The 27,072-nt window shown below is 41.3% G+C and overlaps 1 protein-coding gene across 4 annotated transcripts in view; it reads right to left on the bottom strand.

Annotated features, from left to right (window-relative positions):
* The window catches only part of LOC113034742 (zinc finger matrin-type protein 4), a 66,899-nt gene that overhangs the window by 6,111 nt on the left and 33,716 nt on the right, over nucleotides 1-27,072 (bottom strand). The window contains exons 4-7 of one of the 4 annotated variants that reach the window (XR_003274227.1): nucleotides 21,108-21,285; nucleotides 14,737-15,181; nucleotides 12,154-13,847; nucleotides 8,736-8,795 (exon numbers count right to left, since the gene is read on the bottom strand). Coding sequence is in view for 1 of the 4 variants with exons in the window: in XM_026189715.1 (XP_026045500.1) it covers nucleotides 8,699-8,795; nucleotides 14,924-15,181; nucleotides 21,108-21,285 (533 nt within the window). In the remaining 3 variants the exon portion in view is untranslated. Of the gene's footprint in view, nucleotides 1-8,698; nucleotides 8,796-12,153; nucleotides 15,182-21,107; nucleotides 21,286-27,072 lie in introns of those variants that run through there. The other 3 variants (XR_003274228.1, XM_026189715.1, XR_003274226.1) reach the window with 3 other exon arrangements.

Raw genomic sequence — 27,072 nt, 5'->3', positions numbered from 1 at the left:
GGTTGAGTGTGGAGTAAGTGTATATGAGAGCATGAGGGTGGGAATGGATGTTTGTATATGTGTGTGCCTGTATTTCTGTGTCTATATGTCAGGTTGGGTGTCAGGCGCCACCTCTCTGGGGACATCTCAGGCCCTCCAAGGTTTGGAGGCCTATCTCCCCCTACCACCACTTCCCCTGCCAGTGGCGGACTCCCTCAGACATCGGTGCGTTGGTGGTTCTTTGTGTCCAGGGGTGGGCGTCCGGGTACACACCGGCTCACTCCTTGGCGGCCGCTTATTGGGGCCTGGAGCCTGGGGCTTGCTCAGGCCACTTCAGAGGTGGGGTGCCCCCGGCCTCTCGGCCTGGGGCTCGGTCACTCAGGCACGGCTGGCTGCCGGCGGAGCTCACGGGCGCGTCACTGCAACTCCCCCTGGCTTCTGCTCCGCGGCTGCTGAGTGAGCCCCCATCTGGGACTCTCCTCAGCTCTTTCTGGGACAGTGGCGCAGCTGCCCCTCTGTTGGTCTTCCTTGGTCTCTTGTGTTCTGGGGGCCTCTGGATGTCTGGAGTTTTGATCTCCTCCATACCTGCTTCATGCCCTGGAGGACGGGGCTGTGGCCCCCCCACACCCTCTAGCAGATCATTACATGAAGGAACCTTTTAAAAAACAAAAAACAAACGCGTCCATGCTCACAGGTGTACACACGGGTGATCACACCCACAAACTACACCCTTTTTGGCTCCTACCTCAAAGCACACTGTGTTCTGTTGATCTTATGTGCTGCACAATAATGTTTAATATTTAGTATTTACTGTCATATTCCCATATATCATTGTGATGTTGTTTATTCTATTACTCTTGTTCTCTTCTGCTTGTTTTCTTTTTTCTTTCTCAGCAGGTGATCCAGGTGATTGATATATGCATTTTTTTTTCTTTTTTTCTTTTTCTGCTCATTCTGTTGGTTTTTGTCTTTTGCCCTTCTCCCCCGTCCCTCTTCTCAGCTGTTTCTCTTTCCCTCTTTCTTTCTCCCCTTCTTTCCCCCAGTCAAGTCTGTCCCGTATTCAGTAAGTGAAAATAAAATAAACAATAAAAGGTGAATCAAATGGACCATTATGGCAAGGCTGGGATGGTCAGTTTGGTAAAGTAAATCCATTGGGCATCTTTCTTTGCCTTTAGACAACAATTCTGATGGCAAAAGAGCCAAACGGGACAGGCAAAAAAAAAAAAGAAAAAAAAATATAATAAAAATATTAAAAAATGAGATAGAGGCAAAGTTTCTGGCTTGTTAACTGAGTGCTATCCTGCAACAGCACATACTGTGTTGGTCAACTTTGAACAACTGTGTGGTGCACACCTAATGCAGCTCTCACTGCTCCAGTCTTCAGACACATCTCAGCAGGAGTAAAGACACACACAGAGAGAGAGCAGTGAATAATTTAGCTGGCTTTAATTAGAGAACATAAGCTGACGAACTGAAGGTAAAAGGTGTAAACTCAAAACAGTTATCTGGCTCTAACCTTTCCTGGAAGTTTTTTTATAAATAAATAATAGTTAATACTAAGAGTAAAGCAATTAAATACATGAGCTAACTTAATGGATGTAAAATAAAACAATTAAAGATTAAAAATATGATTTTGTTGCCAATTTTGACAGCCCTGAAACCCATCATAGTGAATTTTATTTATGTTTACTTACTGCGTAATATAAAATCTCTTTTGTGGAAACTGTAAATAATGCAATATTTGTATTATAAAAGGGTAAATATGACACATTAGTGCTGGTGTATTTGGCTGTTTCTTGCAATTGACAACTTTCTGAAAAATTAGTGTTTCTAGTGCAAATCCTTGACAAACAGTTCACAGTAAACAGGAAGTTATACCCGTAGAGTAAATAACTGATAAATACTATAGTGTGTCTGTGTACCGGCACATCTGGACCAAGATTCAAAAGTAGCTGACTCCTGCTTCTTCATGGAAAACCGTCCAAAGTCCGTTCACCCTGCTGCTAACTGGCAGCAATACAAAGAAGCCGTACAACCAGACCTGCTCAGGATGGGAGACTACTCAGTTCCTCCTGCACACTTCACAACAAACTATTTCTTTATTTTTACATCCTAGTTATTAATTCAGTCATTTATAATCTTCAGCTTTGTATTTGTAGCATATACAGGCTACATCTGTATTAGATTAACTTGTGTTGTATGTCAGCCATCAAAATGATTTTTTTTTTTGTGGGGCAAAAAGTTGCATAGAAGTTTTAAAAGTTGATCTCATATTACCCGTGCTACGAGTGCAGGCTTGCAGTCTCTGCTGGGAGCTGCTTCCCATCATGCGAAGACTTCCCAGATTTTTGCACAGCAGTAGGGCTGCAAAAAATCCCAGCTCAGCTTTTGTCGGCTGATGGCCTTATGTTCCTTCTTTAATTTTCACTTTTTTCTACTTAGCCATTAGCACGCAGTAGTCGAGTTAGAAACCAACACGGGGATCTAATGCTCATCTGTCTGTTTCGGTTCTGTCTGCTGCCTACTTGTGTCTCTATCTCCTGGCCAGCTTGGTGCATCAATTTAATTGCAACATACTGTAAAGTGTGGAAGCCTTCCATCCAGTTTATCAAGTTATATCTCTGCTGTTATCATCCTGTACAGGTCCAATTACAACAGCCAGTCTGAAGCAACTGCTTGGACTCTGCAGCATTTCAACTGACCTGCAGCTGACTGTGTATGAAACAGGCAGTACTGATAAGCAGAGCTGGCAGGTTGATGCATCCAGCTGTTTAAAGAATACAGAAATCTCTTGTTGTTTTACGGTGACACATTCCTAATGCCAAACAGCACACGCTCGTACACAAACTCCCCAGAAACAGACACAGACGCACACACGCATTTTTCATGGATGTTTCTTCGGTGAGAGCTAATCCCCTGCCGCTGTCAGCCGTGCTTTTTGGAAAGCTCCTTACACAAGCCAAAGCTCATCCTGAGTGTGAAATAACACACACACACACACACACACACACACACACACACACACACACACACACACACACACACACACACAGATTTAAACTTAGGGTGTAAGATTGCACATAAGTTTGCCAAAGTCTTGTCCATCCAGTCCTGTGAAAGGAACAATCATAGAAGATTCCTTTGCATGGTTTTTTTTTTTCATATTTCAACATCCATCCATCTATCCATTCTCCTCTGCTCATCCTTTTTGGGGTCGAGGGGATGCACAAAAATATAAAAGACATTTCATCTTGACAGCTTCTTTTTTTAAGGAAACAGACTTGGTAAAAACATTTGTACTCAAGCCATGTGCCAGCCAGCCAACAAAACCAACTAAAGCAAAGGAAAAAAACGCACTGCCCTCATTCATATCTAAACTAGCAATTCCTTAGAAGTTGTCTGGTCTTTTATTCGTGCGGCAGCCTTGGTGTGTGCATAGAACTGCGTTTGCACTTTTATGTCAGCAGGAAAATACTTTTCAAACGTTTTAGCACAATAAAACCTGAAAGTGGAATATTTTCTATCATACTCAAACCTGATGCTACACTTTTATTGCGAAGGCTAAAATGGTAAGCGTGCTGATGTAGAAACAGTTAGGAGATGTGCGTAACAGAGATTTATTGGTTTCACACACACACACACACACACACACACACACACACACACACACACACACACACACACACACACACACACACACACACACACACATTCAGGCGGCTGTTTTCTGTTTCATCTGAGTGACTGGGTGAAGGCAGAGGAAGTGAGACTGATGAGGTGGAACCTTCGGTCTTGTTCTCTGTTTCCCAGAGGATCGATAACAGCAGTGCAACAGAGCTGGCAGGACTCTTTTTACAGTACCAGTTTTTTGCTTTCATAGACTCCAGAATTTAGCATGTGCACGCAATAACGCCACAAGGGCTCACAGCTGTCACACTTTTAAATTGCTTGTGCTATAAAGGCCCTCTCGTGGACTTTTGCATACTTTAAACGGTAGCAAGAAAAAAACAGAAGATGGTAATTTCGAATATTTTTGCATTATAAATGGTCAAGCCGCTACACTTCTTCTGTTGAACTACACACACGCGCACACACACATACACACACTGGAGCCTGATCCTGCCAATCATATGATTGAGTGATTATCAGCAAGTGTGAGCACCTCTATAAAGTCAGGGGTACTTTGCTGCTCTGGAGCATTTAGGTGTGTGTTTGTAGCACAGTGCTACAATTTCTCCAGGAGTGGACGTTCCAGCAAATTCACAGCAATACTTAAAGAAAACCCAAGAGTGGCATCTCAGACTGTTCAGGCATCAGTTAACATGATAAATGTTAAACCTTATGACAGTACATTACAAGAAGACTGAATAAGTATGGCTTGTTTGGTAGGGCTGTCAGTTTAAAGCCTGTTCTGTCCAAAAAGGACATGGCAGTGCGCCTTAGGTAAGCAAAGTACAGAGCAAAGCACAGAACTTCTGGAACAATGTCTTTTGAACAGACAAGACCAAAGTGAAGAAGCCTGGTGAAAATCAAACACAGCATATTAGCACGACTACCTCATGCCAACTGTGAAACGCAGTGGTGAAGCAGTGATGATTGGGGTTTATTTTTTTAGACAGAGGACCTGGACAATTTGCAGTCTCTGTGTAGACCATGAATTCCCCTGAATAACAAAGTAATTTAGAGTCAATTGTGAGGCAATCCCTCTGACAGATAAAGCTTGGCCAAAATTGGGTGCATACAACAGGACAGTGCTCCCAAGCAAACAGCCAATGTATAATACTGTGGCGGAAACTTAAGAGAACTGTGTACTAATGAATGTCCACAAATTAAATTAAACAAATCAAAGCTGTAAAGAAGAGTGGGACAAAATTCCTCCACAGCGATGTGAGACGTGGATAAAATCATACAGAAAATTATTATTTCAAGTTACTGCTGCTAATAAATCGTGGGTTTTTTCACAGGACTACACGGTGTCTTATGAGAGATTTATTTCATGCCTATAGGATTAAAGCACTTATTGCATTATAAACTTTATGCCCTAATGTTTTGAACAAACCTGAGTAAATGCCTTTGTTCTAAAAGAAATGACTAAAGACGAACTCTGCAGACATATCCAGCAAACAACCTTCCTGGAAGCCTGTCAGATAAAATGTGTGAGGGACTTCCTCTGTTTCTGTTCAGTGACCTTTCAGTGGTTTCCCTGTAAATCGTCCTGGTACCTCTCCCTCAGTGGCTCATCTATCATGCCCTGTAAATCCATCACCTCCATCTTAAGCAGTAAAACCTCACAGCTGTCTGCAACAATGGGTTCATCTCACTGTCCACTATATATTTGCTCCACATATCTCTGGTCCCACCTTTCAGTTCAGTTTAAGGAGATTTACTCTGTTGTGATTTTGTTTTATTCTGCATCTTTCTGTCTGTATTACTTCATTGCTGTATGTCTGTCTGTCCCTCCTTATCAGTTTTTTTCCTCAGCCTTTTGTCGTGTCCTGTATACCCGTTTTATTTCTTTTTTCCTCTGTCCCAAACGTAACGTGTCTGTTTGCATCTCTCGTCCCATCTGTCTCTTGGTGTCTGTGGTGCGTGCTGTCTCTCTAGTACATATCTGTCTTGCTTACTCTCTCATTCTCTCTCCTAAGTATGACTCTTCCAGTGTGTCTGCCCGCTTCTCTGCTTTGCGACAGTAAAACTGACAGAAGGAGAGAGTTATGAGCCACTGGTTCCCCATGATTTACCGTCTCTGGACAGAGACATTATACAACTCAACAATTGCACATGTCAGGAGTTTAGCTTATGCTCTTATCAAGGTTGACTAGATTGAGTTACCTTGCTTACTGGTATGTGGAAGTAAATGAAGAGTGACTTCTGAAATCACTTCTGTGACCTTCAGTCTTACTACCAAGTATTAAAAAATACTTTTTCCTCCGAGTAGCATCTCTTCTGAAATGTAATCATGGAAATGTAATCATGTAATCAAGGTTATTACCCGAACTTGTCATGAAAGTTCAACAACTACAAAAACCTGCTAATTCTCATTTTCAAATCACACAAGCCTCTGATTAGTACATCAGATACTATTTGTACCGCTGTGAGAAGCTTCTTTGCATCTCAGTAAATCACAGTAGGGCCAGACAGCACTGTGGGTAGGAAAAAAATGTGGTTAAACTTTGCCTCTATCTCTGTGCCTGACTTGTAGACACACGTTCTCCTTTTTTTAAACAGCCATCAGATGATTAGTGAGATTTCTAGGGTTATGGGTGGGTTCTGGTTAACATCCACTGGTTTTTATAACATTTTTGCCTGAATCATTCAAATGAAAAATCAGAAATTGCATGAAGACTTTATTTGAAATGTAACACCGTCTGAAAATGCGCCTTTTTTGTGTCACTACAACAAAGGAAAAACTGGTTGTTGCAGTAAGTAGTTAATGTGAATTTTTGTGCATGCGGAAGGCAACAGATTTACAATTTTTGCCAATTTATCATAGTTAATCGCCTTGTTATCACAAACCGATTACATGCATTTGCCAACTTGACCCCATTTAATCTCATACTGATGGTAGCAGCTGATACCATCTTATTGGAGTTTCATCGCTGCAAGTTGCTTTGAAGATGGCAACTGACTCCCAGTTGTCACAGACCTGGACCCATTTTTAACGCAACTATTTCAAAGGCAACGAGACTGCAAGCTCATTGCACAGACTTGCACCAACTTTTTCACCACTGTTTTCCATAGTGTGACTTAGTTAAGCAAAGTAACTGTGCAGGCAAATGGGAAAACATATGTCAATTATTTTAAAGTGTCCTCACACTGTATGATCTTTAAAGCTGGCAGAACAGGCCTGATGTTTCTCATGATAAACATACAGAGCATCATCTGCTCTTTATGCTTACAACCAAATACATATTTTTTAATGGATTAAAGAAAATCTTTGCTTTCTGTTTTTCTCACTTCTTTCTCTCGCTGCCTTTCTCATCCTTGTTATAGCTGCTGCTGCTTTTCTCACTACACCCACCAGTCTCTAAGAGTTAACTTGCTTACAGAAGTTTAGTCTGTGCAGCCCAGACAGCTATATGCTCTAGGGTAGTTAAATACCAAAAAATAAAAAAAAGCTTCAAATTTCTAAAAAAGGAAAAACAAAACAGCAGAAAGCTGCACTAACAATATAATATCCTCAAGCGCCCTTTTATCTGACAAATACATTCATAAAATACTTAATTTACACTGTATTCCTTTAAATACAGACAGATGCATGCACGCACACAGACGAGCACCATTAACCTGCCTATAACCATGCTGACAGCTATCTCATGGCAAACGCATGAAATGTAACGGTTCCATATCACAGTCTCATCCTGCGGGTGGATATAATTTCTCAGACACCAGCTGTGATTCCTTGGGATTTTCTAAAACCAGTAATGACCCAAGCCTAATTGTGAAAGACTCATTATAATAAATTCCACATTGTTATTTTTGTAATTCTCAAATCTGCTGGAACTTTCATTATATTTCATTTTACTCACATATACATCTGATAAAACAGAAACTAATGGAACCATCAGTCCTTACTCTTTGAAACAACATACCGCTTCTAATGTTGGAGCTTTTTTATAGTATATTTTGTGACAGTGATAAATACAGCCCCAAATGGTTTTCCTCACACAGCATGGTAAAGTAAAAGTAATGTAAATAAGTGAACGTCAGTTTTTAGGCATTTACAATACAAGTCAGCTCTTGTCATTAAATCTATGTTGTTTTCTATTTTTGTTTCAAGTAAAGACATGAAAGTGTATGATGCCACCCATTAGTTGGTTTCTGTTCTGAATCTAATTGTATTTGCATTGCATTTATCTTGCTTTTACAAATCAAATGTAACCATATTTGGATAAGAGGGTAGAAATTGAGAGTTGTAATAATAATAATAATAATAATAATGGATTGGATTTATATAGCGCTTTTCAAGGCACCCAAAGCGCTTTACAATGCCACTATTCATTCACTCTCGCATTCACACACTGGTGGAGGCAAGCTACGGTTGTAGCCACAGCTGCCCTGGGGCAGACTGACAGAAGCCAGGCTGCCATATCGCGCCATTGGCCCCTCTGGCCAACACCAGTAGGCGGTAGGGTAAAGTGTCAGCCTATGCTGGCTAGTTAGCTCTTGGTTAGCAAGCCACAACCTTTGGGCTGTATCAGGAAGTATAACAATCCACTGTAGTGACCTGTTTCTGAATAAGGAAGCAACATTTAGCTTGAAAGTATATATAACTGGAATGCTAACTTTGGAAAGTGAAATACAAACTTTAAACAAAATGTATTAACTGAACAGCACTCACATGTGAGTCAGCGTTGCCATGCTCTTGATGATGTATAACTACAAACTGTAATATAGTTTCATATAACAACTTTTACAAATGGGAAAATCAGACACCAAACAATTGTAAAAATGCGTATTTCCTGCTTGAAAGTATTAGCACTGGACTTTGAGCTGGAAAACGAATCGTTCAAAGAAATCATTAAAAGCCCAAAATGACTATGACATTTTAAAAAAATGCCTGAAATATACTTGCACAGTGAATCTTTATAGATCTTTATACCCGTGCAGGCTGCATTGATGGCGAAGTGTAGTTGCTTATCCAAGGAAGTGCATGCCATGTCATTAAGGTGTAGAGTTAACACAGAAGTATAAATCTGCTGTATGTTGTTGTACTCACTTGTTCTGGTGCTTGGAGCCCTGGAGGTGTGCATGATACTGCTCAATGGAGTTGAGGACCACACTGCAGACACTGCAAGAGTAACTACTTCGCAGCCCTAGAGAGACATAAACATATTATAGTTACTATAAGTCACTTTCTGTAAGTATGATTTATAACAATCCCTAAAAGCTGTCATCATCATCATCATCATTTGGATCACCAGCTAGTAGTAGTGAGCCCAACATGAGCAACAATAAAAATCTGTACTGACACTAAGTAACAGTCTAATTTTTACCCTCAGTAGTGCTGGGTAATTTTCCTAATTAGAGTGCATCTGGAAAGAGATTTGATTAGACTGATCATTAGCAGAAAACCAGTTACATTTTTAGATCCTTGGATCAGTGCCCCCTTCTTTTTAGTGCCTGCGTGTGTGTGAGGGGTTCCTTTTTAAAACTTGCACTAGAAAGGCGGGTACCGCAGAAGAATTTGGACTCTAGGAATCAGAAACGAACAGCACAGTGGGATGTGTGCATGTCTGCTTTGTGTGCATGCACAGTTGTATTGTGTTGGTGAATGCAAGCTTGAGTTGGTGCAGCTCAGACACAGATGTTAACTAATTAGAGGGTTTGCAGGTGGTCGCGATGAACACCCAAAAATAGATCGATGAATTTGGAGATACTCATGGAGTGGGGAGAAGGGAGAGTTGGTGGTGCGGAGATGGGGATTAGGTAGAAGAAGCGAGTGAAAGAGAGGAAATATCCAGAGAATAATACGATGGTTTAAACAGAGGAGGGAATGGATAATGATTTATTACACTGCAGCATTGATGTAGCATTCACGCTGGGGTTTAATGACCACAAAAAAATGTGTATCCAAGCCCCAAAATAACGTCCCGTGGTAACTAGAGCACCGATTTTAAAATCGTCTTTCTTTTTCATAAAAGGAAGCAGAGGAAATGATCTCTCTGGGTAATCAGCAACACGCTATAATTGCCCGTGTTTCCCCTGTTAGAGATACAATGAAGAGCTATTTTTGTTTTCTCACTTTTTGCACACTGCAGAGCCATCACTGCAGAACTTTACTTTATTTTCTGACAATGGGTGTGAAATTTTAGTTATGCTGTGCAACTAAAAATTGGAGTGTGCCTGCTTGTGTGTACATGCCCTTTTCGCTGCTGTCATTATTGTCCTTGAGATTTATGACTTGTCTTAGTATTCCTTTTGACCTTTCGTAGCAGTAATTGGTGAAGTACACTGGGAGATGAAGTTGTAATATAGTTAGGAGTGGTGGGAGGTCGTTTAGGCTTGGGCTAGAGCTGCATAATGTGGCATATCTACTCCCTGTTGCCTCAAGAGTCCCTTAGTCTCTTTCAGGGGTGATTAAGGATAAGCAGTCATTTACAAGAAAGCCAGGACTGAATTAGTTGCCTGAAGTAACTGCTGTCTTGGCTTAAATGTTGATATTTTTGCAACTATTAGGAGCTAATAACTAATTCTGTGTGTATGTGTGTGTGAAAGAGAGACAGAGAGAGTGGGAAAAAAGAGAGCCGGCACATCTTCCACTGCCAAAATGTCATTACTTCTGTTCTCTCTAAATGAGAAGGCTATTAATTGGAGAAGCGATAATTTAGAAAGAAAGGAAAGATAAGTCTCTCTTTCTTCTTTCCTCTCTCCTCCCCGTAATTCTATACTGCTGCAAGGATTACATAAAGAGGTCTATTCTTTTATGTGTGATTATGAAGTGTGTTACATGTGCATGTGTACACGTTCGCAGACAAAGGCAGCTTTCCTGCTTTTAGCCTGATTGATGTCACCTCCACACTGACTGCCCGAGTAGCAGAGATATACAATATGCTGCAGTTTGTGTCAGCACCAGCCTTTTGTAAACACACGCATAAACATATACATATGCACAGATAACGTGTTTTGGTTAATAAAGCAGTTCTGGCACAAGACCACACTGTGCCCTAATCCATGTTAATTACATGCAGGGAAAGTGTGTGTGCAACGGTAGTGACAGCACGTGGCTCAGGGTTGTGAATGTAGGGTTTTTTTGCGAGCATGAGCAGTATTTGTGAGGGAGTTCTAAGCCTTGTTAATTACACAAGAAGATATGCCAAGAAGAGAGAAAAGAGGGGGTGAGAAGCGCTAAGGCAGTGGGTGTGGAGCTGTTTGTGGCTGTGGTTTAACGTACAGAGCCTTCTGGCATTGCTGGCACCCCCGGTGTGGAGATGCCTAAATGGTTGTCAAAAAAGTAATGAGCTACATTTTGTGCTTAGAAAATTGGGAAAATTATGTTTGTTTCAAGAGTCTTGTTGCAGCGAAATTCAACATCCTGCTGCAGTTTCAGTGTGTGATGAATTTTAGCTTTCAGCTTTTTTCACTATGTCCCAACTCAAGCAACATTAATGACCCATTTGGAGCACGATATTTGTGGCTCGTTCCAATACCACGCGCTGCCAAGCTCTGACTGCAGCTCCTTTTTATGTGAGAGGCTCAGAGGAATTTCAGGTAGCGGTTAGCACTAGCAGTTGTGAAATCTAGTCTTTTGCACACACTTTTGGTGAACGGTGGGATTGTTTGAAGACAAAGAGGGAGGGAAATGGGTCGTGTACAACTATTGAACATCAAGTTTCCTATGGATAAATTCAAGGTAGAGTTTCCTCTAATTTGCACTCACTGTAGGGTATTCATGTGTAATGTTATTCATGCTTCTTGTAGGATATTAGTTTATGGAGCGCTTACTACCCCAGAGCCTTTGTGCTTTAGTTTACCATGTGCTTTGCAAGATTAAAAATGAACTGAATCCAAGAAGAGCCCATTGAGATGCAATCAAAACTAACAGTCTGCAGCAAATACTTGACAGAGCCTCTCAAAGGAATATATCGCAAATACCATAGAAGAGAGGGGTTGAGATTTGGGTGAGAGTCAGATTAAATCCAAGTGGAATTTTACCAGCAAACTTTGAAGGACTTAGAGAGAGACTAATTATTTTTTTGCAGCCAGTGTGACAGTAATTGGAGAGACCATCTGTTTCAGACAAAGAAAAAATTACCAGGCGCAGGAAACTATCTTTGTGAACTATTGCTTTTAAAAAAGGATTTCCAGATTCTCTTAGATTTTTCTAGTTTTCTAGTTTCTTCACTGTAAGCAACTAATAATTCTTAAAGGTAGCTTATTAAGATGGAGTTCATGGATTTTGGGATTATTGCCAGAGTCGTTCAGTAAAACTTTTGAAAGACACAATAATAATTATTATTGGTATAATTGATTTACCAATAGAAATGGGCAAAAGAAATGGAAACAGGAATGCATTTAGTGGCATCTTTCTCTTATCTCTAGTGTTTCATAGTCCAACATTTCACTTTATTTTCCTGTCTTTAACTGAGCTTTTGGTCGATAATAACTCCAGAGGGAAATACACAGGTCTTTAGCTGCTAAATGCTCCACTACATTCACTAGGGAGCTGCTTACTTCACATGATGTGTTGCTGGACAGGTAGTTGGTTTATCACTGGTGAGAACAGCTGCTTGCTGCTGCTAGAAATGACACCGTCGAGCGTGATGAGCCTAAAGAAAGATGTGCCAGTTGCACTGTTAAACAATAACAAGGAACTGAAAAAATGTTAAAATGCTGCACGCTGCCGAATCGAGCTGAGTGATAATTTTCCATGTTCTTCACTATGAGTCACTTTTCCACATAACACTATTATTTGAGCCCATTTTATCGGGTTAAATAAGACCTTTTGGGTACTTTTAACATAACTGAGGAAATATATCCTCAAAGAATACTTAAAAAAGCCTAAAAGTATATATTGGTTTTCGGTAAATTTACTGCTTTGTTAGATAAACTGTTTTTAATTCCCAGAGCGAGCTGGTATTCGGACCTACGGTGCTTACACTACATCTTAGTTATGTGTTTCTGCATGTAATTCTGATGTGTGACTGTGTCACAGTAAGTGGGAGAGGAGGTCAGCTCCGTCTCACAACTCTGGCACAGTCATCAATTACACACAATTTTCTCTCGGCTTTAGTGCTTCACCCTCTCTTGGGTCCTGCACACACACATACGCAGACACACTCTCCATTCCTAGACGCTTATCTCACTGCTTCTAATTCTCTTCGGAGTCTCCAGAGAGCAGAGACAATGCGCTGGCTCTGTCTTAAGGGGTTTCTCCCCCGTCATGATTTATGTAAAGACACAGCCGAGTCAGCTGGGCCCCATCCCTCGTCAGTAGCTACTCCCTTGTCCACCACTGTAATCCATCTCCAAGGATTTCGCCTGGCACCTAGCTGTGGAAAGTCACGACATTCTTGCTTGTGTCCCGTCTGTGCAATTAAACCAGAGAAATACATATAAAAAATAAGAACCTGCATGTGTTTAAATGTCAAGAGGTCTTATGATAAGTTTTGTTCATGGCCACAGGGGGATGAGACAACACAAGTAAAGGTCAATATCATCAATAGGACACAACAAGAAAACACAGTAGGCAGACTCTGTAGCCATAGTTTGGAGAGTAAGAGAATATTGGCGTGCAAATAATTCACCTGTGCCTTGTGGGGGAGATAATAAGGATGACAGATGAGACATGATGCCAGATTGGACGCCACAGTGGTTTACACAAACACACACATTTAGACACAACCTAACCAAAACAAAGACTGAGTATGGCAGAAGGAAGGGGGTGGGAAAGAGATAAAACGAACGTAAAGAGAAAACTATTCCACAAAGGGAAAATGAGGACGAAAGGACATAGATGAATCTGTGCTTGGCAGAAGCCAAATTCCTCCTTTCTCCTCCCCCTCCTGTGCGCATTTTGCTTAGTTCAGCTGCCACCTCCTGTTCGACCCTCCCACTGTGATTACACTTGATACACCTGTGACTTCACACCTTAAGTGGTGATAAAAAGCCAATCTGACGTGAGAATCTCGGACCAATGGAAATTCGTCTAACTCAAGAACAAACGAGTACAAACAATGGAGCTGCGCTGTAGTGAACAAAGCGTTCCAGACTAAAGGCCTTGGAACAAACACATGAATGACAGCCCGTATAATAAATCACGGCAACAGCAAGCTCACTTAGAAAACTTCGACCCGTTAAACGTCTCCTGTTCAAGGGCAGTTAAAAGATTTTGCAGTGCAGCCTTGCTCTTCAATGAGGACGATTGTCTGAAAAATAAACAAAATTCTAATTAAATTAAAAAAATGTTTTCCGTGGTTACATTATGAAATTTGGAGTCTCTGGGATCTGGGTCACAGTATGTGAATGGGGGATGATATCTAACATGACACCACTTAAAGCCTCTGAGCCAGTGTAGGCGGCAACATGACTCATGCTTTTAATATGATTGGCTTCTTGAGATGATGATTTGTGTCATGGCACCTGGAGCATGCAGCAAATAGCACTGCTACGGCTTCACAAGTGGATTTATGTTTGTCACAGGCTGTGTGCTGTGTGGTACGAGCATGCGTCAAACTTGTATGTGTGCGGTAGAGGTGTCGTGTGGCACTCATGAATGCATGTTGGACTCAGCTGAAGTAGGATAATGTTTGGTGATATTGGATGATATCACTCCTAAGAACCCGAGAAGCGAAAGTGGTTTCTGTGCCAAATGCTATTCATAATTCAATTAAAGTACCCATCTGTTAGAAATATTTGTGTGAGTGTTGGAATCATTGCCCCATTATCTCCACATTTACTTGTTTAATTTACTAATGTTTGACCATTTCATGTGCCATTTTGTGTGAATCATCACACACATAAATATGCATGCATGTAATGTGGTGGATTTCACCTGTTGAGCCTTCTCTGCTCTGCACTGCATTATCTCTTAAGTATGCTTTTCGCAATGTGCCAGGAGACTTCACATACAGCTTTTGACATATACTGTTGTGTTGTGACCCTCAGTGAGACAGATAGTTGACTTAAAGAAGAAGCTTTGGCTAATCCTTGCAAAAACACAGCCATGTCTTTATCCAAATGCATGTAAGCTGAGATCTCAACACTAAGTAGTGCTGATGGTGCTAAATTTATCAATGAATAACTGGTTTGCCTTACCTCAGTTTAACATATGATATGTACCCCCACACTGAAAGGCATATCAGCATTTCATGAATCCTCATTCACTGCTGCACATCTTGCAGCATCTTGCACTCCCACTTATCGTCTTTCCTCTGACAAAGTCGCAACACCCCTGCTGCCTTTCATTTGCCACTTTTGCTGGGATTGGGTCCAAGAGGCTGACCTGTGCTCTCTGTGGCATCCAGACTGCCTGCTAGCTGCTCCAGGAGGCGTGCCCTGGCTGCATTCCTGCGGTGTTTCTTGCCCTCGTAATGCTGCTGGGCCATCAGAGGGTTGTTGAACCAGGCTCCACACAGACAGCAATATTTCCCAGCCTCTCTCCCACCATTTCCACTGACCACCGCCATGGGCCAGGGTAGGGCAGGTGGAGGAGGGGGACACGACGCGGGGTCTGTGGGCAGTGGGGTGGAAGGGGAGGAATCTGGAAGCGGAAGTGAAAAGATAGGAGTTAGAGACAAGTCAAGGGTAAGATACTGTAGAAGGAAATAAGAACAGGAGAAGGAAAGGTAGAGTGAGGGAGGGAGGATATTAACATGAATTCAAATGCAAATCAAGCTCTAATGTGAAAATTACATGAAATGAAAATATTTTCATGAAACTCGTTAACATGAAAATTTGATGCATTTGCACAGATTCTCACGCACATACTCTTCGCAGACACATGAATTCTCAAATACATGCTTGAAAAACCAAATTTCCATTTAAAAACTCCGTAATCAGATTGTACTCATCAAGGCTGAGAGCAAAGAGCAAATGGATTGCTGCGAGCCACATATGTGGAGCATAGATGAGGGCTGGAAGGAGGCCATCTGCACTCCGGGGTCCAGTCTGCAAGTGTTAGAGACTGGCTTCTGAACCTTCCTATTTTATCTTTTTTTTTCAACCTGTACCATCTTTCCTCTCCTCTCTTCTGCAAGGGAATAAAAAAAAAATAAAAAAAAAGAAACGGCAGATTTCCAGGTGACCTGCTACTCATGACATGGCACTGGTTACCATGGTGATTGCCCATTAATAGCCAACAGGCACGGACATGTCCACAGGACGGGGTTGTAGCTCTCACAGCGAAAACTGCGTACATGCGTGTGGCTACTCGTGTGTCTGTGTGTGAATGTGGGTGTTTGGGTGGCGGACACGCTTACAGCCACGCTTAAGAAAACGTGTGATGTCTTGTATATGTGTGCACGTGCATGTGTGTGTGTGTGTGTGTGTGAAAGAAGCTCCAGAATAAGCTGTTTGCATGTGTAAGGTACAGTATGTGTACCAAACAAATCATCCTGAGAAGGGATGGTAGGGAGGGGGTTATGTCCACAGCCAAATTGCGTGAGAAAGCTTACAGTGCCAGATGGCATGTCCAAATGTGCCGATTTGCCATCCACAATGTGTCAATGACTCTCGAGTTATACTGACTCTGAGTACACAGCCCCGATGCCGCACGTTTAGTTCACATTTTATATCACAAACAAAAGCCCACTCACACATGCTTTGAAGCTCAGATGAGTCATATCACTTCTTTCACAACAACCATCGTCTCACTGCTAACAAATGCCCGCATGAATCCTTGACCAGTGACCACGGGTGTGAGGTGGGTTCGTTTATGTGTCTTTTTTAGTGTGGGGGGCCTGCGCCGGATTGACTCCAGCCCTTTGAGCTGATTGGCTCCTCATACCTTGATGTGTCTTCAGGCTCTGTTCACATAGTTACTGTATCTATGGCTGTGTCTCTGTTCATCTCACCAACCACACCCACTCATATTCCCTTTGCTTGTGTTTGCCATCGTCTCACTTTCAAAACTCAACCCTGCAACTCTCTTACTGTCATTTTATTTTATTGCTCAAAGCTCAGAGGCAATTCCATCATCAAATCTCCGGTGTAGCATTCATGTGTGCTTGCGTGTGCCAGTGCGTAAATGATACTCCTCGGTTCTGACAGCTCTACGGAACTGCATGTGATGAGCAGCAACAGGGAGAGACCCTGTGATGTTTTTTCTCCTCTCTTTCCCTTGTTGCACCACCACTTCTCCTCTCCTGACTGTGATCTCTGCACAGTGGAGCAGAAATAAGTGTTTTTCACAGAGTGGGGCACAGGCAGTGTGCACGATAGTGTGTGTTCTGGAGGAAGAGGTGTTGGGTTGAAGTGTATGGGGATGTGATGCGCATCGGGGAGGGAGCGCAGGTACGATCTCTGCTCTCCACCGCTCAAAGGCTTCTCCAACACACACGGACTCTACTATTTCTAACCTCACTGTGTTGTATGTTTGTGGGAATATGCGTTAGTGTGTTTGTTAGTGTCCAAGTGTCCTGAGATGCAAGTGAATGCCATGAGTGCCTGCGCCAGTCATCCTGCCATTGTGTTTTTCTAATAATGATTGTGCGTGCATGTGTGTGTTTCTATGTCCATGTGTGCTCAAGCCTGTCAGCTTGGCTGTGCATCTTCTGTGGCGCGCTCATCTCGGAATGATCATGAAGGGTTCTTTTTGACTCTAATCTCTCCTGAAATCCTCTTCTTCTCTCCCAGGTCACTCTTTCTCTCTTCTTGTTCTCTTGTTTCTTTTCCTTCAGGTCCTACTGTCACAAAACGAAGCAAACTGCACGACAGTGCCTGTACAGAAGTGACACTTTTCCCAAAAGTAGGCCAGAGTTTAGCAAAAGTCACTCAGGGGCTTGATTATAACACTCCATTTTGTAGCGATTGTGCCTTTATAGCTGTGAGAGTTTCCCCTTTGAATCCAATTTGAATCACATTATGTAAAGCTCCCCTGGAGTCAACTTAGCAGCACAGACACTTAAAAACACACTAATCTTGAACAATCTTGTGCTTCAACAAAAAAAATATCAATCAGCAGATGTCTTGATTTGATAAAAAACACATTTTATTAATCAGGAGACTTTTATAAATTAATGTTTCTCTGTGTGCCTCATCTGCTAAGTTTTACTTCTTGGGCCTCTGGCATGTTGCCATTTTCAAACACATTTCCCCCTGAATCCCAGGCTAGTAGTTTTGACTGAACCATCACTAAAGCTCTCCAAATCCACTTCAGATAAAAAAAAATAAAGCCTTTGAAGTAAAAATAGTTCTCAGTTCAGTAAAACATGTCACAAAGAGGGGATGTATACGAGCAGAGGTGAGAGTCTATTTGACAACTGAGTTATGGTCTCTAGTGACGACAGGCTTTTTGTGTTAAGATCAGGAATGAGAACTTATAGATGCATAGCTTAGCATGGAAGAATAATAGATTGTGTTCTGTCTGTTATGTATTGCTGAATGATTGAAAGAATGAATGCTATACTGGTGCATCAAATAGTCTGGTTGAGATTTCATGATTGAAAGGAATTTTTAACATACCTTTTAAATGCTAAAGAGACAAAATGCCTAGTGTAGCGGTCTAAGAGCTTTAAATGTGTTATTTTATTAACCAGAATAAAGTTAACACTTCTGATTCAAGGTTCTAATCATCCATCCATCCGCTTATCCTTTTCAGGGTCGCGGGGGCCTATCCCAGCTGTCATAGGGCGAGAGGCGGGGACACCCTGGACAGGTCGCCAGGCCAACACACAGAGACAGACAACCATTCGCACTCACTTTCACACCTAGTGGCAATTTGGATAATCCAATTAACCTATCCCCACAAGTTGCATGTCTTTGGACAGTGGGAGGAAGCCAGAGTACCCGGAAAGAACCCACGCAAACACGGGGAGAACATGCAAACTCCACACAGAAAGACCCCGGCCTGATGGTGGAATTGAACTCAGGACCTTCTTGCTGTGTGGCAACAGTGCTAACCACCTTGCCATCGTGCTGCCCTAATCATCTGATTCTAATCATATGATGTAAAAAAGAATATAAGCCAAAAATTAATGATTCAAACTGTCAAATTTTGAAACATAGACATGTATAAGAGCCCACGTGGAGAGACAGCATCCTGTGAAGCTCACCATTGACAGCATTTAAAGTTGTTGCCACAAAAAACACCATCAGGACAGAACATGTTTTTGCACTGTGCTCACAGAGCTGGGCTTTTGGAACACCTCTGCACTCATCAGGATCACTTCTCTTACCAAATCAATTGATATCAGCATTGTATATTTTAAAGAGGGTTTTTGTAACCAACAGCAGTGTGCAAAAGCCTTGAGCTATCCCTTACTTCTTTATATTTTCCTAGGAAAATGGGGAAGAGGTGCAGTGTATTATTGAAATATGTGCAAACATAAATGCAAATAAGGCAAAAACTGAGTTTGGACTATTCTAACAAGCTTGTAAGTCAACATTTGGTATGATGACCTTTATTTTAAAACACAGCCTAAAGGCACGCTTTGTTGTAATTTCTTTAAGTAGTCTTCATGAATAGTTCTTGAGGATTGTTGAAGGACATCCAAAGATCTTCTTCGGATCTTGTCTGCGTTTTATTCTATTTGCTGTCAAGACGATCCCTCAGTGTTTCAACAATGTTGTGTGATGGGTTTGGGATCATTGCTAAGCTCAAAAATTGTTGTAATTTTCATGATGGTAATAGTAGATCAGATCCTGGCAGATTTGTTCTATATTAATAATGCCACCAAGTTTTGACAAGAACCCCAACCCCACTGGTGAAATGCAGCACCAAACAATGACAGAGCCTCCAGCATGATTTTAATCCATTTAAAATTTGGATTTATGACTACAAAAGACAACTTAACACTGATTTTCAGTCCAGTTCTACCTACTTTAATACCACAGCATTTTATCCTTGTTTTCCTTTCTAATAAATGCTTGTTGACAGTGAATATTAGATGGGTTAACTGAAGTGCCAAACATATCTCTCAGTTCCTCTGTCAGAGTTTTGCTTGATTTTTTTCCTGTTTCTTATGGACATGACTTGAGATATGGTTCATCTGCATTAGATGGTTTCATACACTTCTTCTTTTGTTATTCAACTTGTCTAGTTTCCTTTGATTTTTTTTGCCAAAATATGCCAACCTTTCAGAAAATAGCTATTTGGGAAGCATCTTGCTGGCGGTTTTTGAAAAAGAGTGCTAATACCAAAGTGACTAAAGAGACTATTTTCCTTTCATTTTTACTAAGCACACAGCAGTTTTTTAATGCTTGAATGAGTCAGCTTAAACAATCAAATAACAAAATAAAACAGAAAACAACAAAAACATTATGAAAATGAGTGAAAAATCAGCCAATGTTTCACAGAAAAACTTTGAAAGAAATAAGGACTGGCTCAAGGGTTTTGCACAGTAATATAGCAACAATGAGCACATGACAGAAGCATGTTAGCTAGGAGATGTTAGCTAGCTAGCTTGTTAGCTGGTAGCTGGTAGTCTGTTGACTGCTGGAAGGGGCTTTGTCTCTCATCAACAACAGTAAAGAAAGATGGAGGATGAAGCAAAGAGAGCAGAGATCCACCAAAAACAACTTGTGACCAAGAGCAGAGCTGTGTCTGCTGTTTGTTCCTTAAAGGAACAGTTTAATGCTCTTTTTACTTTGCTGTCCGAAGCTCAAAGAATATTTGGACACTGCCTTGACTTCTTCTGCTGCTGTGACTGCTGTAACAGAAACAAAGCACTGTGACTGGTTTTTTAAACTTTTTGAGGCAAGCCAATATTTCAACGCAAAACAGCTTCTGTTGTTGGGCACATCTTTTTTCGATTTTATTCTCAGTAATTTCACTTTTGGCAATCTATTTGCTGCATCTGGACCTCTGACATGTAATTTTCTTTTTTTGCAAGACTCGCCTGTCCACTACCATATGCCTTGCCCCTTTCCAACTATCAGACAACAAAAGTCCCTGCTGCGTGTGGTTCAAATCCAGCAAGCTTTTGAAATTGGCTGCGTTTCTGTCAGAATGGTTGTTTGGTTTCCAAGAGCCTCTTTATCTTGCCTGGCACTTTCTTAGCATTAGCAAACTTCTCACAGGTGATGCATTTGAATAGTGTTGACACCTCTGTAGCCAAGAGACATGCAGCTTTTGTGATAGTGTCTGCTGACAGTTTTTCTTTCTCATTTCTAAAAGTTGTGTGTCTTCTGCAGTGAGGTAGTTACTCAACACAAGAAAATGATGTGTTTTTTTCCCCTTATTAACTTCCTTGGTGTCATTCAGGGCCTTTGATGTATCACACACGGATAAATCCCACCATCCAGCAACTGCAAAATGAGACTGGAGTTCCCTTTATTTATAACTATAACTATGGCTGTCATAAAGTCTCACAACACACCAGGATTTGGCTCAAAGGCACACTAGCGTGCCTTACTACACCATTTGCAAACTGCTGCACAGCTTTAGTACGTTAAGTTAAATATCTGAGTTTAATCTTTATGTAAAAGTCTAACACAGGTCAATATAACAACTAGACTGTGTGCGATACCTGTGTTTGTGGGGTTGGCTATGGCTGTGGGTACACTGGGTGGCTCCCCCAGCACCAGGCGGACTCTCTTGGCATGGGTTTTGCCCTGGTAGTGGGACTGTGCCACAATTGCAGAGGTGAAGAACATGTTACACAGGGTACAGCACTTGTTCCTGTCCACTTCTGTCTCTGCACAGTCCTATAGCAGAAACAGAGGAAGAGAAATGGTAAAAGAAAGTGTCAGAGGGGTGAAGAGAGGTGTTGAGAGAGAAAAATAAATCAAAGTACAAGAGAGTATAGCGAGTGGAGAGGTGTAGGCTGATGACGAAGGGAATGGTGTGAAAAAAGGCAGGGAGAGGTAAAAGTGAGAAAAAGAAGAGAGACGGGGGGGATGGAAAGATGTAGACTTTACACTGACCTCACTGGGCTTTTTCTCTCTCACTTCCTCTCACACACACATACACACACACACTCACACACACACACACGTGCACACATGAAGGCAAAGAGAGGACTAATCAAATATTCATCTGTCTCTCTGGGCTGAGATTGTGGCTTCGGCCTTTCACCGCAGCTGGTTCATTACTAATGATGAGGGAGAGTTGCTCCCTACGGAAGAGAGAGAATACAAACAAAAAGACCAACCAACCACCTGATTGACACAAACATGCAACCACACACACACACACACACACACTCATTCTTTCATCCATCATGAAGTATACTGATTTGCGGTTAGGCAATAAACATTTGCCTAACCCCAGTCTTGCCCTAAATCTAACCTAGCCTCAACCTTAAACCAATCCACACAGAGGGACTATGACGATACATTTATGTACTCACAGGATGAGTAATACATGCACGCATGTACTTTACTTTGAGCCTTGTCCTGAACACTCAGAAACACTTTAAAGCCTACTAGAATGTGCAACATATCACACATATGACATATGCTGCAAATAACTGTCAATGTCAGTCTTTGTGGTATCTCTCTCTCTCTCTCTATCTATCTATCGATACATATTTTAACAGGGACATAGAACAGGGACAGGTCAGAGTAATATCTGATATTCCAGAAACAGAGACACTGTCATTAGAAGTCTTTATGGTTTATATATATATACTACTACACCCAGCACGCCCCTGCGGGCGGTTTATCCTTCAAGCTCGGGTCCTCTACCAGAGGCCTGGGAGCTTGAGGGTCCTGCGCAGTATCTTAGCTGTTCCCAGGACTGCGCTCTTCTGGACAGAGATCTCCGATGTTGTTCCTGGGATCTGCTGGAGCCACTCGCCTAGCTTGGGAGTCACCGCACCTAGTGCTCCGATTACCACGGGGACCACCGTTACCTTCACCCTCCACATCCTCTCGAGCTCTTCTCTGAGCCCTTGGTATTTCTCCAGCTTCTCGTGTTCCTTCTTCCTGATATTGCTGTCATTCGGAACCGCTACATCGATCACTACGGCCGTCTTCTTCTGTTTGTCTACCACCACTATGTCCGGTTGGTTAGCCACCACCATTTTGTCCGTCTGTATCTGGAAGTCCCACAGGATCTTAGCTCGGTCATTCTCCACCACCCTTGGGGGCATCTCCCATTTTGACCTCGGGACTTCCAGATTATACTCGGCACAGATGTTCCTGTACACTATGCCGGCCACTTGGTTATGGCGTTCCATGTATGCCTTGCCTGCTAGCATCTTGCACCCTGCTGTTATGTGCTGGATTGTCTCTGGGGCATCTTTACACAGCCTGCACCTGGGGTCTTGCCTGGTGTGATAGACCCCAGCCTCTATGGATCTTGTGCTCAGAGCTTGTTCTTGTGCTGCCATGATTAGTGCCTCTGTGCTGTCTTTCAGCCCAGCTTTGTCCAGCCACTGGTAGGATTTCTGGATATCAGTCACCTCCTCTATCTGCCGGTGGTACATACCGTGCAGGGGCCTGTCCTTCCATGATGGTTCCTCGTCTCCCTCCTCTTTCTTGGGTTTCTGCTGCCTGAGGTATTCACTGAGCACTCGGTCAGTTGGGGCCATCTTCCCAATGTATTCTTGGATGTTCGTTGTCTCATCCTGGACTGTGGTGCTGACACTCACCAGTCCCCGGCCCCCTTCCATGCGCTTAGCGTACAGCCTCAGGGTGCTGGACTTGGGGTGAAACCCTCCATGCATGGTAAGGAGCTTTCTTGTCTTTATGTCAGTGGCTTCTATCTCCTCCTTTGGCCAGCCTATTACCCCAGCAGGGTACCTGATCACGGGCAGGGCGTATGTGTTGATGGCCCGGATCTTGTTCTTACCATTCAGCTGACTCCTGAGGACTTGCCTGACCCTCTGCAGGTACTTGGTGGTTGCAACTTTTCTAGCGGCCTCTTCATGGTTCCCATTCACCTGCGGGATCCCCAAGTACTTGTACCTGTCCTCTATGTCTGCAATGTTGCCTTCTGGTAGTTCAATCCCCTCAGTTCTGACTAACTTCCCTCTCTTTGTTACCATCCGACTACACTTCTCCAGTACACTATATATATATATATATATCTATATATCCATCCATTCGCTTCCGCTTATCCTTTTCAGGGTCGCGGGGGGCGCTGGAGCCTATCCCAGCTGTCATAGGGCAAGAGGCGGGGTACACCCTGGACAGGTCGCCAGTCTGTCGCAGGGCCAACACACAGGGACAGACAACCATTTGCACTCATATTCATTCGAACATTCACACCTAGTGACAATTTGGATTAATCAATTAACCTATCCCCACAAGCTGCATGTCTTTGGACGGTGGGAGGAAGCCGGAGTACCCGGAGGGAACCCACGCAAACACGGGGAGAACATGCAAACTCCACACAGAAAGACCCCGGCCTGATGGTGGAATTGAACTCAGGACCTTCTTGCTGTGCGGCAACAGTGCTAACCACCGTGCCACCGTGCTGCCCATATCTATCTATCTATCTATCTATCTATCTTTGATTTGATTTTATTGATTAGCATTCAAATTCAAATCTCAGTGAAAACAGTGAGAAAAACAAAAAACAAAAAACAGTGAAAACAGAACAAAAATCTACCATAAAGAAAGAAAGCATGAGACAAGGCTAATCAAAAGGTATTGGCTGAAGCATTTGCTTATTACGCCAACCCTTTTCACAAAATATCTTTTTGTATGCAGCTCCTGTACACAGGGCTTGAAGAAAATAATAAAACAAAGCAAAAACAAAACAAAACAAAACAAACAAACAAACAAACAAAACAAAGAAAAAAAAAACTTTCCACCTTAGATAAGTAACTACATCAAAGTAAAGAATCAAGAGGTTGTTGTTTTTTTTCTCCTTTTTGTTCTTTTCATTCTTGATATATATATTTTTCTAATACTCTATTTTTAAACATGTTTTTAAACAAGGAAAATGAACTACACCTTTTTACAAAAAAGAGCTATAAGAATTATAAACCAATCAAACTATATAGAACCAACTAACATTTTGTTTATTAATCTGAATACCCTGAAATTTTATGATTTAGTTGAATATAAAATGGCACAGATAATGTATAAAGCACAAAATAACTTGCTTTGCCCCAGTACTCAGAAGCTGTTCAAAGTCAGAGAGAGTCAATATGACTTAAGGGGAACAGATTTCTTTAAGAAAAACAAGATGAGGACAAATATAAAGCAGAGATGTGTTTCTGTTAGAGGAGTTAACCTGTGGAATAGTTATGACAGTGATTTAAAAAGGTGTAGTTCATTTTCCTTGTTTAAAAACATGTTTAAAAATAGAGTATTAGAAAAATATATATATCAAGAATGAAAAGAACAAAAAGGAGAAAAAAAACAACAACCTCTTGATTCTTTACTTTGATGTAGTTACTTATCTAAGGTGGAAAGTTTTTTTTTTCTTTGTTTTGTTTGTTTGTTTGTTTTGTTTTGTTTTTGCTTTGTTTTATTATTTTCTTCAAGCCCTGTGTACAGGAGCTGCATACAAAAAGATATTTTGTGAAAAGGGTTGGCGTAATAAGCAAATGCTTCAGCCAATACCTTTTGATTAGCCTTGTCTCATGCTTTCTTTCTTTATGGTAGATTTTTGTTCTGTTTTCACTGTTTTTTGTTTTTTGTTTTTCTCACTGTTTTCACTGAGATTTGAATTTGAATGCTAATCAATAAAATCAAATCAAATCAAATCAAATCACTGTCATAACTATTCCACAGGTTAACTCCTCTAACAGAAACACATCTCTGCTTTATATTTGTCCTCATCTTGTTTTTCTTAAAGAAATCTGTTCCCCTTAAGTCATATTGACTCTCTCTGACTTTGAACAGCTTCTGAGTACTGGGGCAAAGCAAGTTATTTTGTGCTTTATACATTATCTGTGCCATTTTATATTCAACTAAATCATAAAATTTCAGGGTATTCAGATTAATAAACAAAATGTTAGTTGGTTCTATATAGTTTGATTGGTTTATAATTCTTATAGCTCTTTTTTGTAACTTGAAAATATGAAGAGTGTTCGTTTTATATGCATTACCCCATATCTCCAGACAGTAAGTCATATATGGAAGCAACAGAGAACAATAAAGTGTGTATAATGATTTTTTGTTCAGGACATGCTTTGTTTTATAGAGAATAGCAATGGTTTTTGACATTTTTGTTTTCACGTGGTTTATATGAGACTTCCAACTCAGCTTATCATCAATTATCACTCCAAGAAATGTATTTTCGTACACTCTTTCAATTTCAATTCCATTAACCCTTATTTTAGATACATTTTTCACTTGTCTAGTGCCAAAAAGAATCAATTTTGTTTTCTTTATATTTAATGATAACTTATTTACATCAAACCAGTTTTTTAATATATTTAACTCCTTTTCCGCTGTAGTCAGAAGCTGTTCTAAGTTTTTACCTGAGCAGTACAGAGTCGTATCATCAGCAAACAATACACATTTTAACAGTTTGGAAACACTACATATGTCATTTATATATAATATAAATAATTTAGGGCCCAGCACAGAGCCCTGAGGAAGGCAAGGCAAGGCAAGGCAAGGCAAGTTTATTTGTATAGCACAATTCAACAACAAGGTGATTCAAAGTGCTTTACAGAGACATTAGAAACAAGAACAAATAAAAAGCATGATTTAAAATTGATTAAAACAAGCAAATAAACTAACTAACTAATTAACAAACAAACAAACAAACAACAGTATATAAAATCAAAACAGATAAAATCAGAACAGTAGATAAAATCAGTAGTTAAATGTAAGTTTTGAAATTTAAGCTTATAGTGTGGATTTGGTGCTTTATTCAAATGCAGCTGAGAACAGGTGAGTCTTCAACCTGGATTTAAATAAACTGAGTGTTTCAGCTGATCTGAGGCTTTCTGGGAGTTTGTTCCAGATATAAGGAGCATAAAAGCTGAATGCAGCTTCTCCGTGTCTGGTTCTGACTCTGGGAACTGATAAAAGACCGGATCCAGATGACCTGAGGGATCTGGATGGTTCATACTGGGTCAGGAGGTCATTGATGTATTTTGGTCCTAAACCATTCAGAGCTTTATAGGCCAGCATCAGAACTTTAAAGTATATCCTCTGACGGACAGGCAGCCAGTGTAAGGACCTCAGAGCTGGACTGATGTGGTCCACTTTTTTGGTCTTAGTGAGGACTCGAGCAGCAGAGTTCTGAATGAGCTGTAGTTGTCTGACTGATTTTTTAGGTAGACCTGTAAAGATGCTGTTACAGTAATCAAGCCTACTAAAGATGAATGCATGGACTAGTTTTTCCAGGTCCTGTTGAGACATCAGATCTTTTATCCTTGATATATTCTTGAGGTGATAGTAAGCTGATTTTGTTATTGTCTTAATGTGTTTTTCTAAGTTTAAGTCTGCATCCATCACTACACCCAAATTTCTCGCCTGGTTTGTGGTTTTTAGATGTATAGATTGAAGTTCTCTGGTGACCTGTAATCGTTTTTCTTTGGCGCCAAAGACTATTACCTCAGTTTTGTTTTTGTTTAGCTG

The sequence above is a fragment of the Astatotilapia calliptera genome, chromosome 13, assembly GCF_900246225.1.
Source record: "Astatotilapia calliptera chromosome 13, fAstCal1.2, whole genome shotgun sequence".
NCBI lineage: Eukaryota > Metazoa > Chordata > Actinopteri > Cichliformes > Cichlidae > Astatotilapia > Astatotilapia calliptera.
Note: the sequence above shows the minus strand (reverse complement) of the source record. Positions and strands in the feature narration are given on the sequence as shown.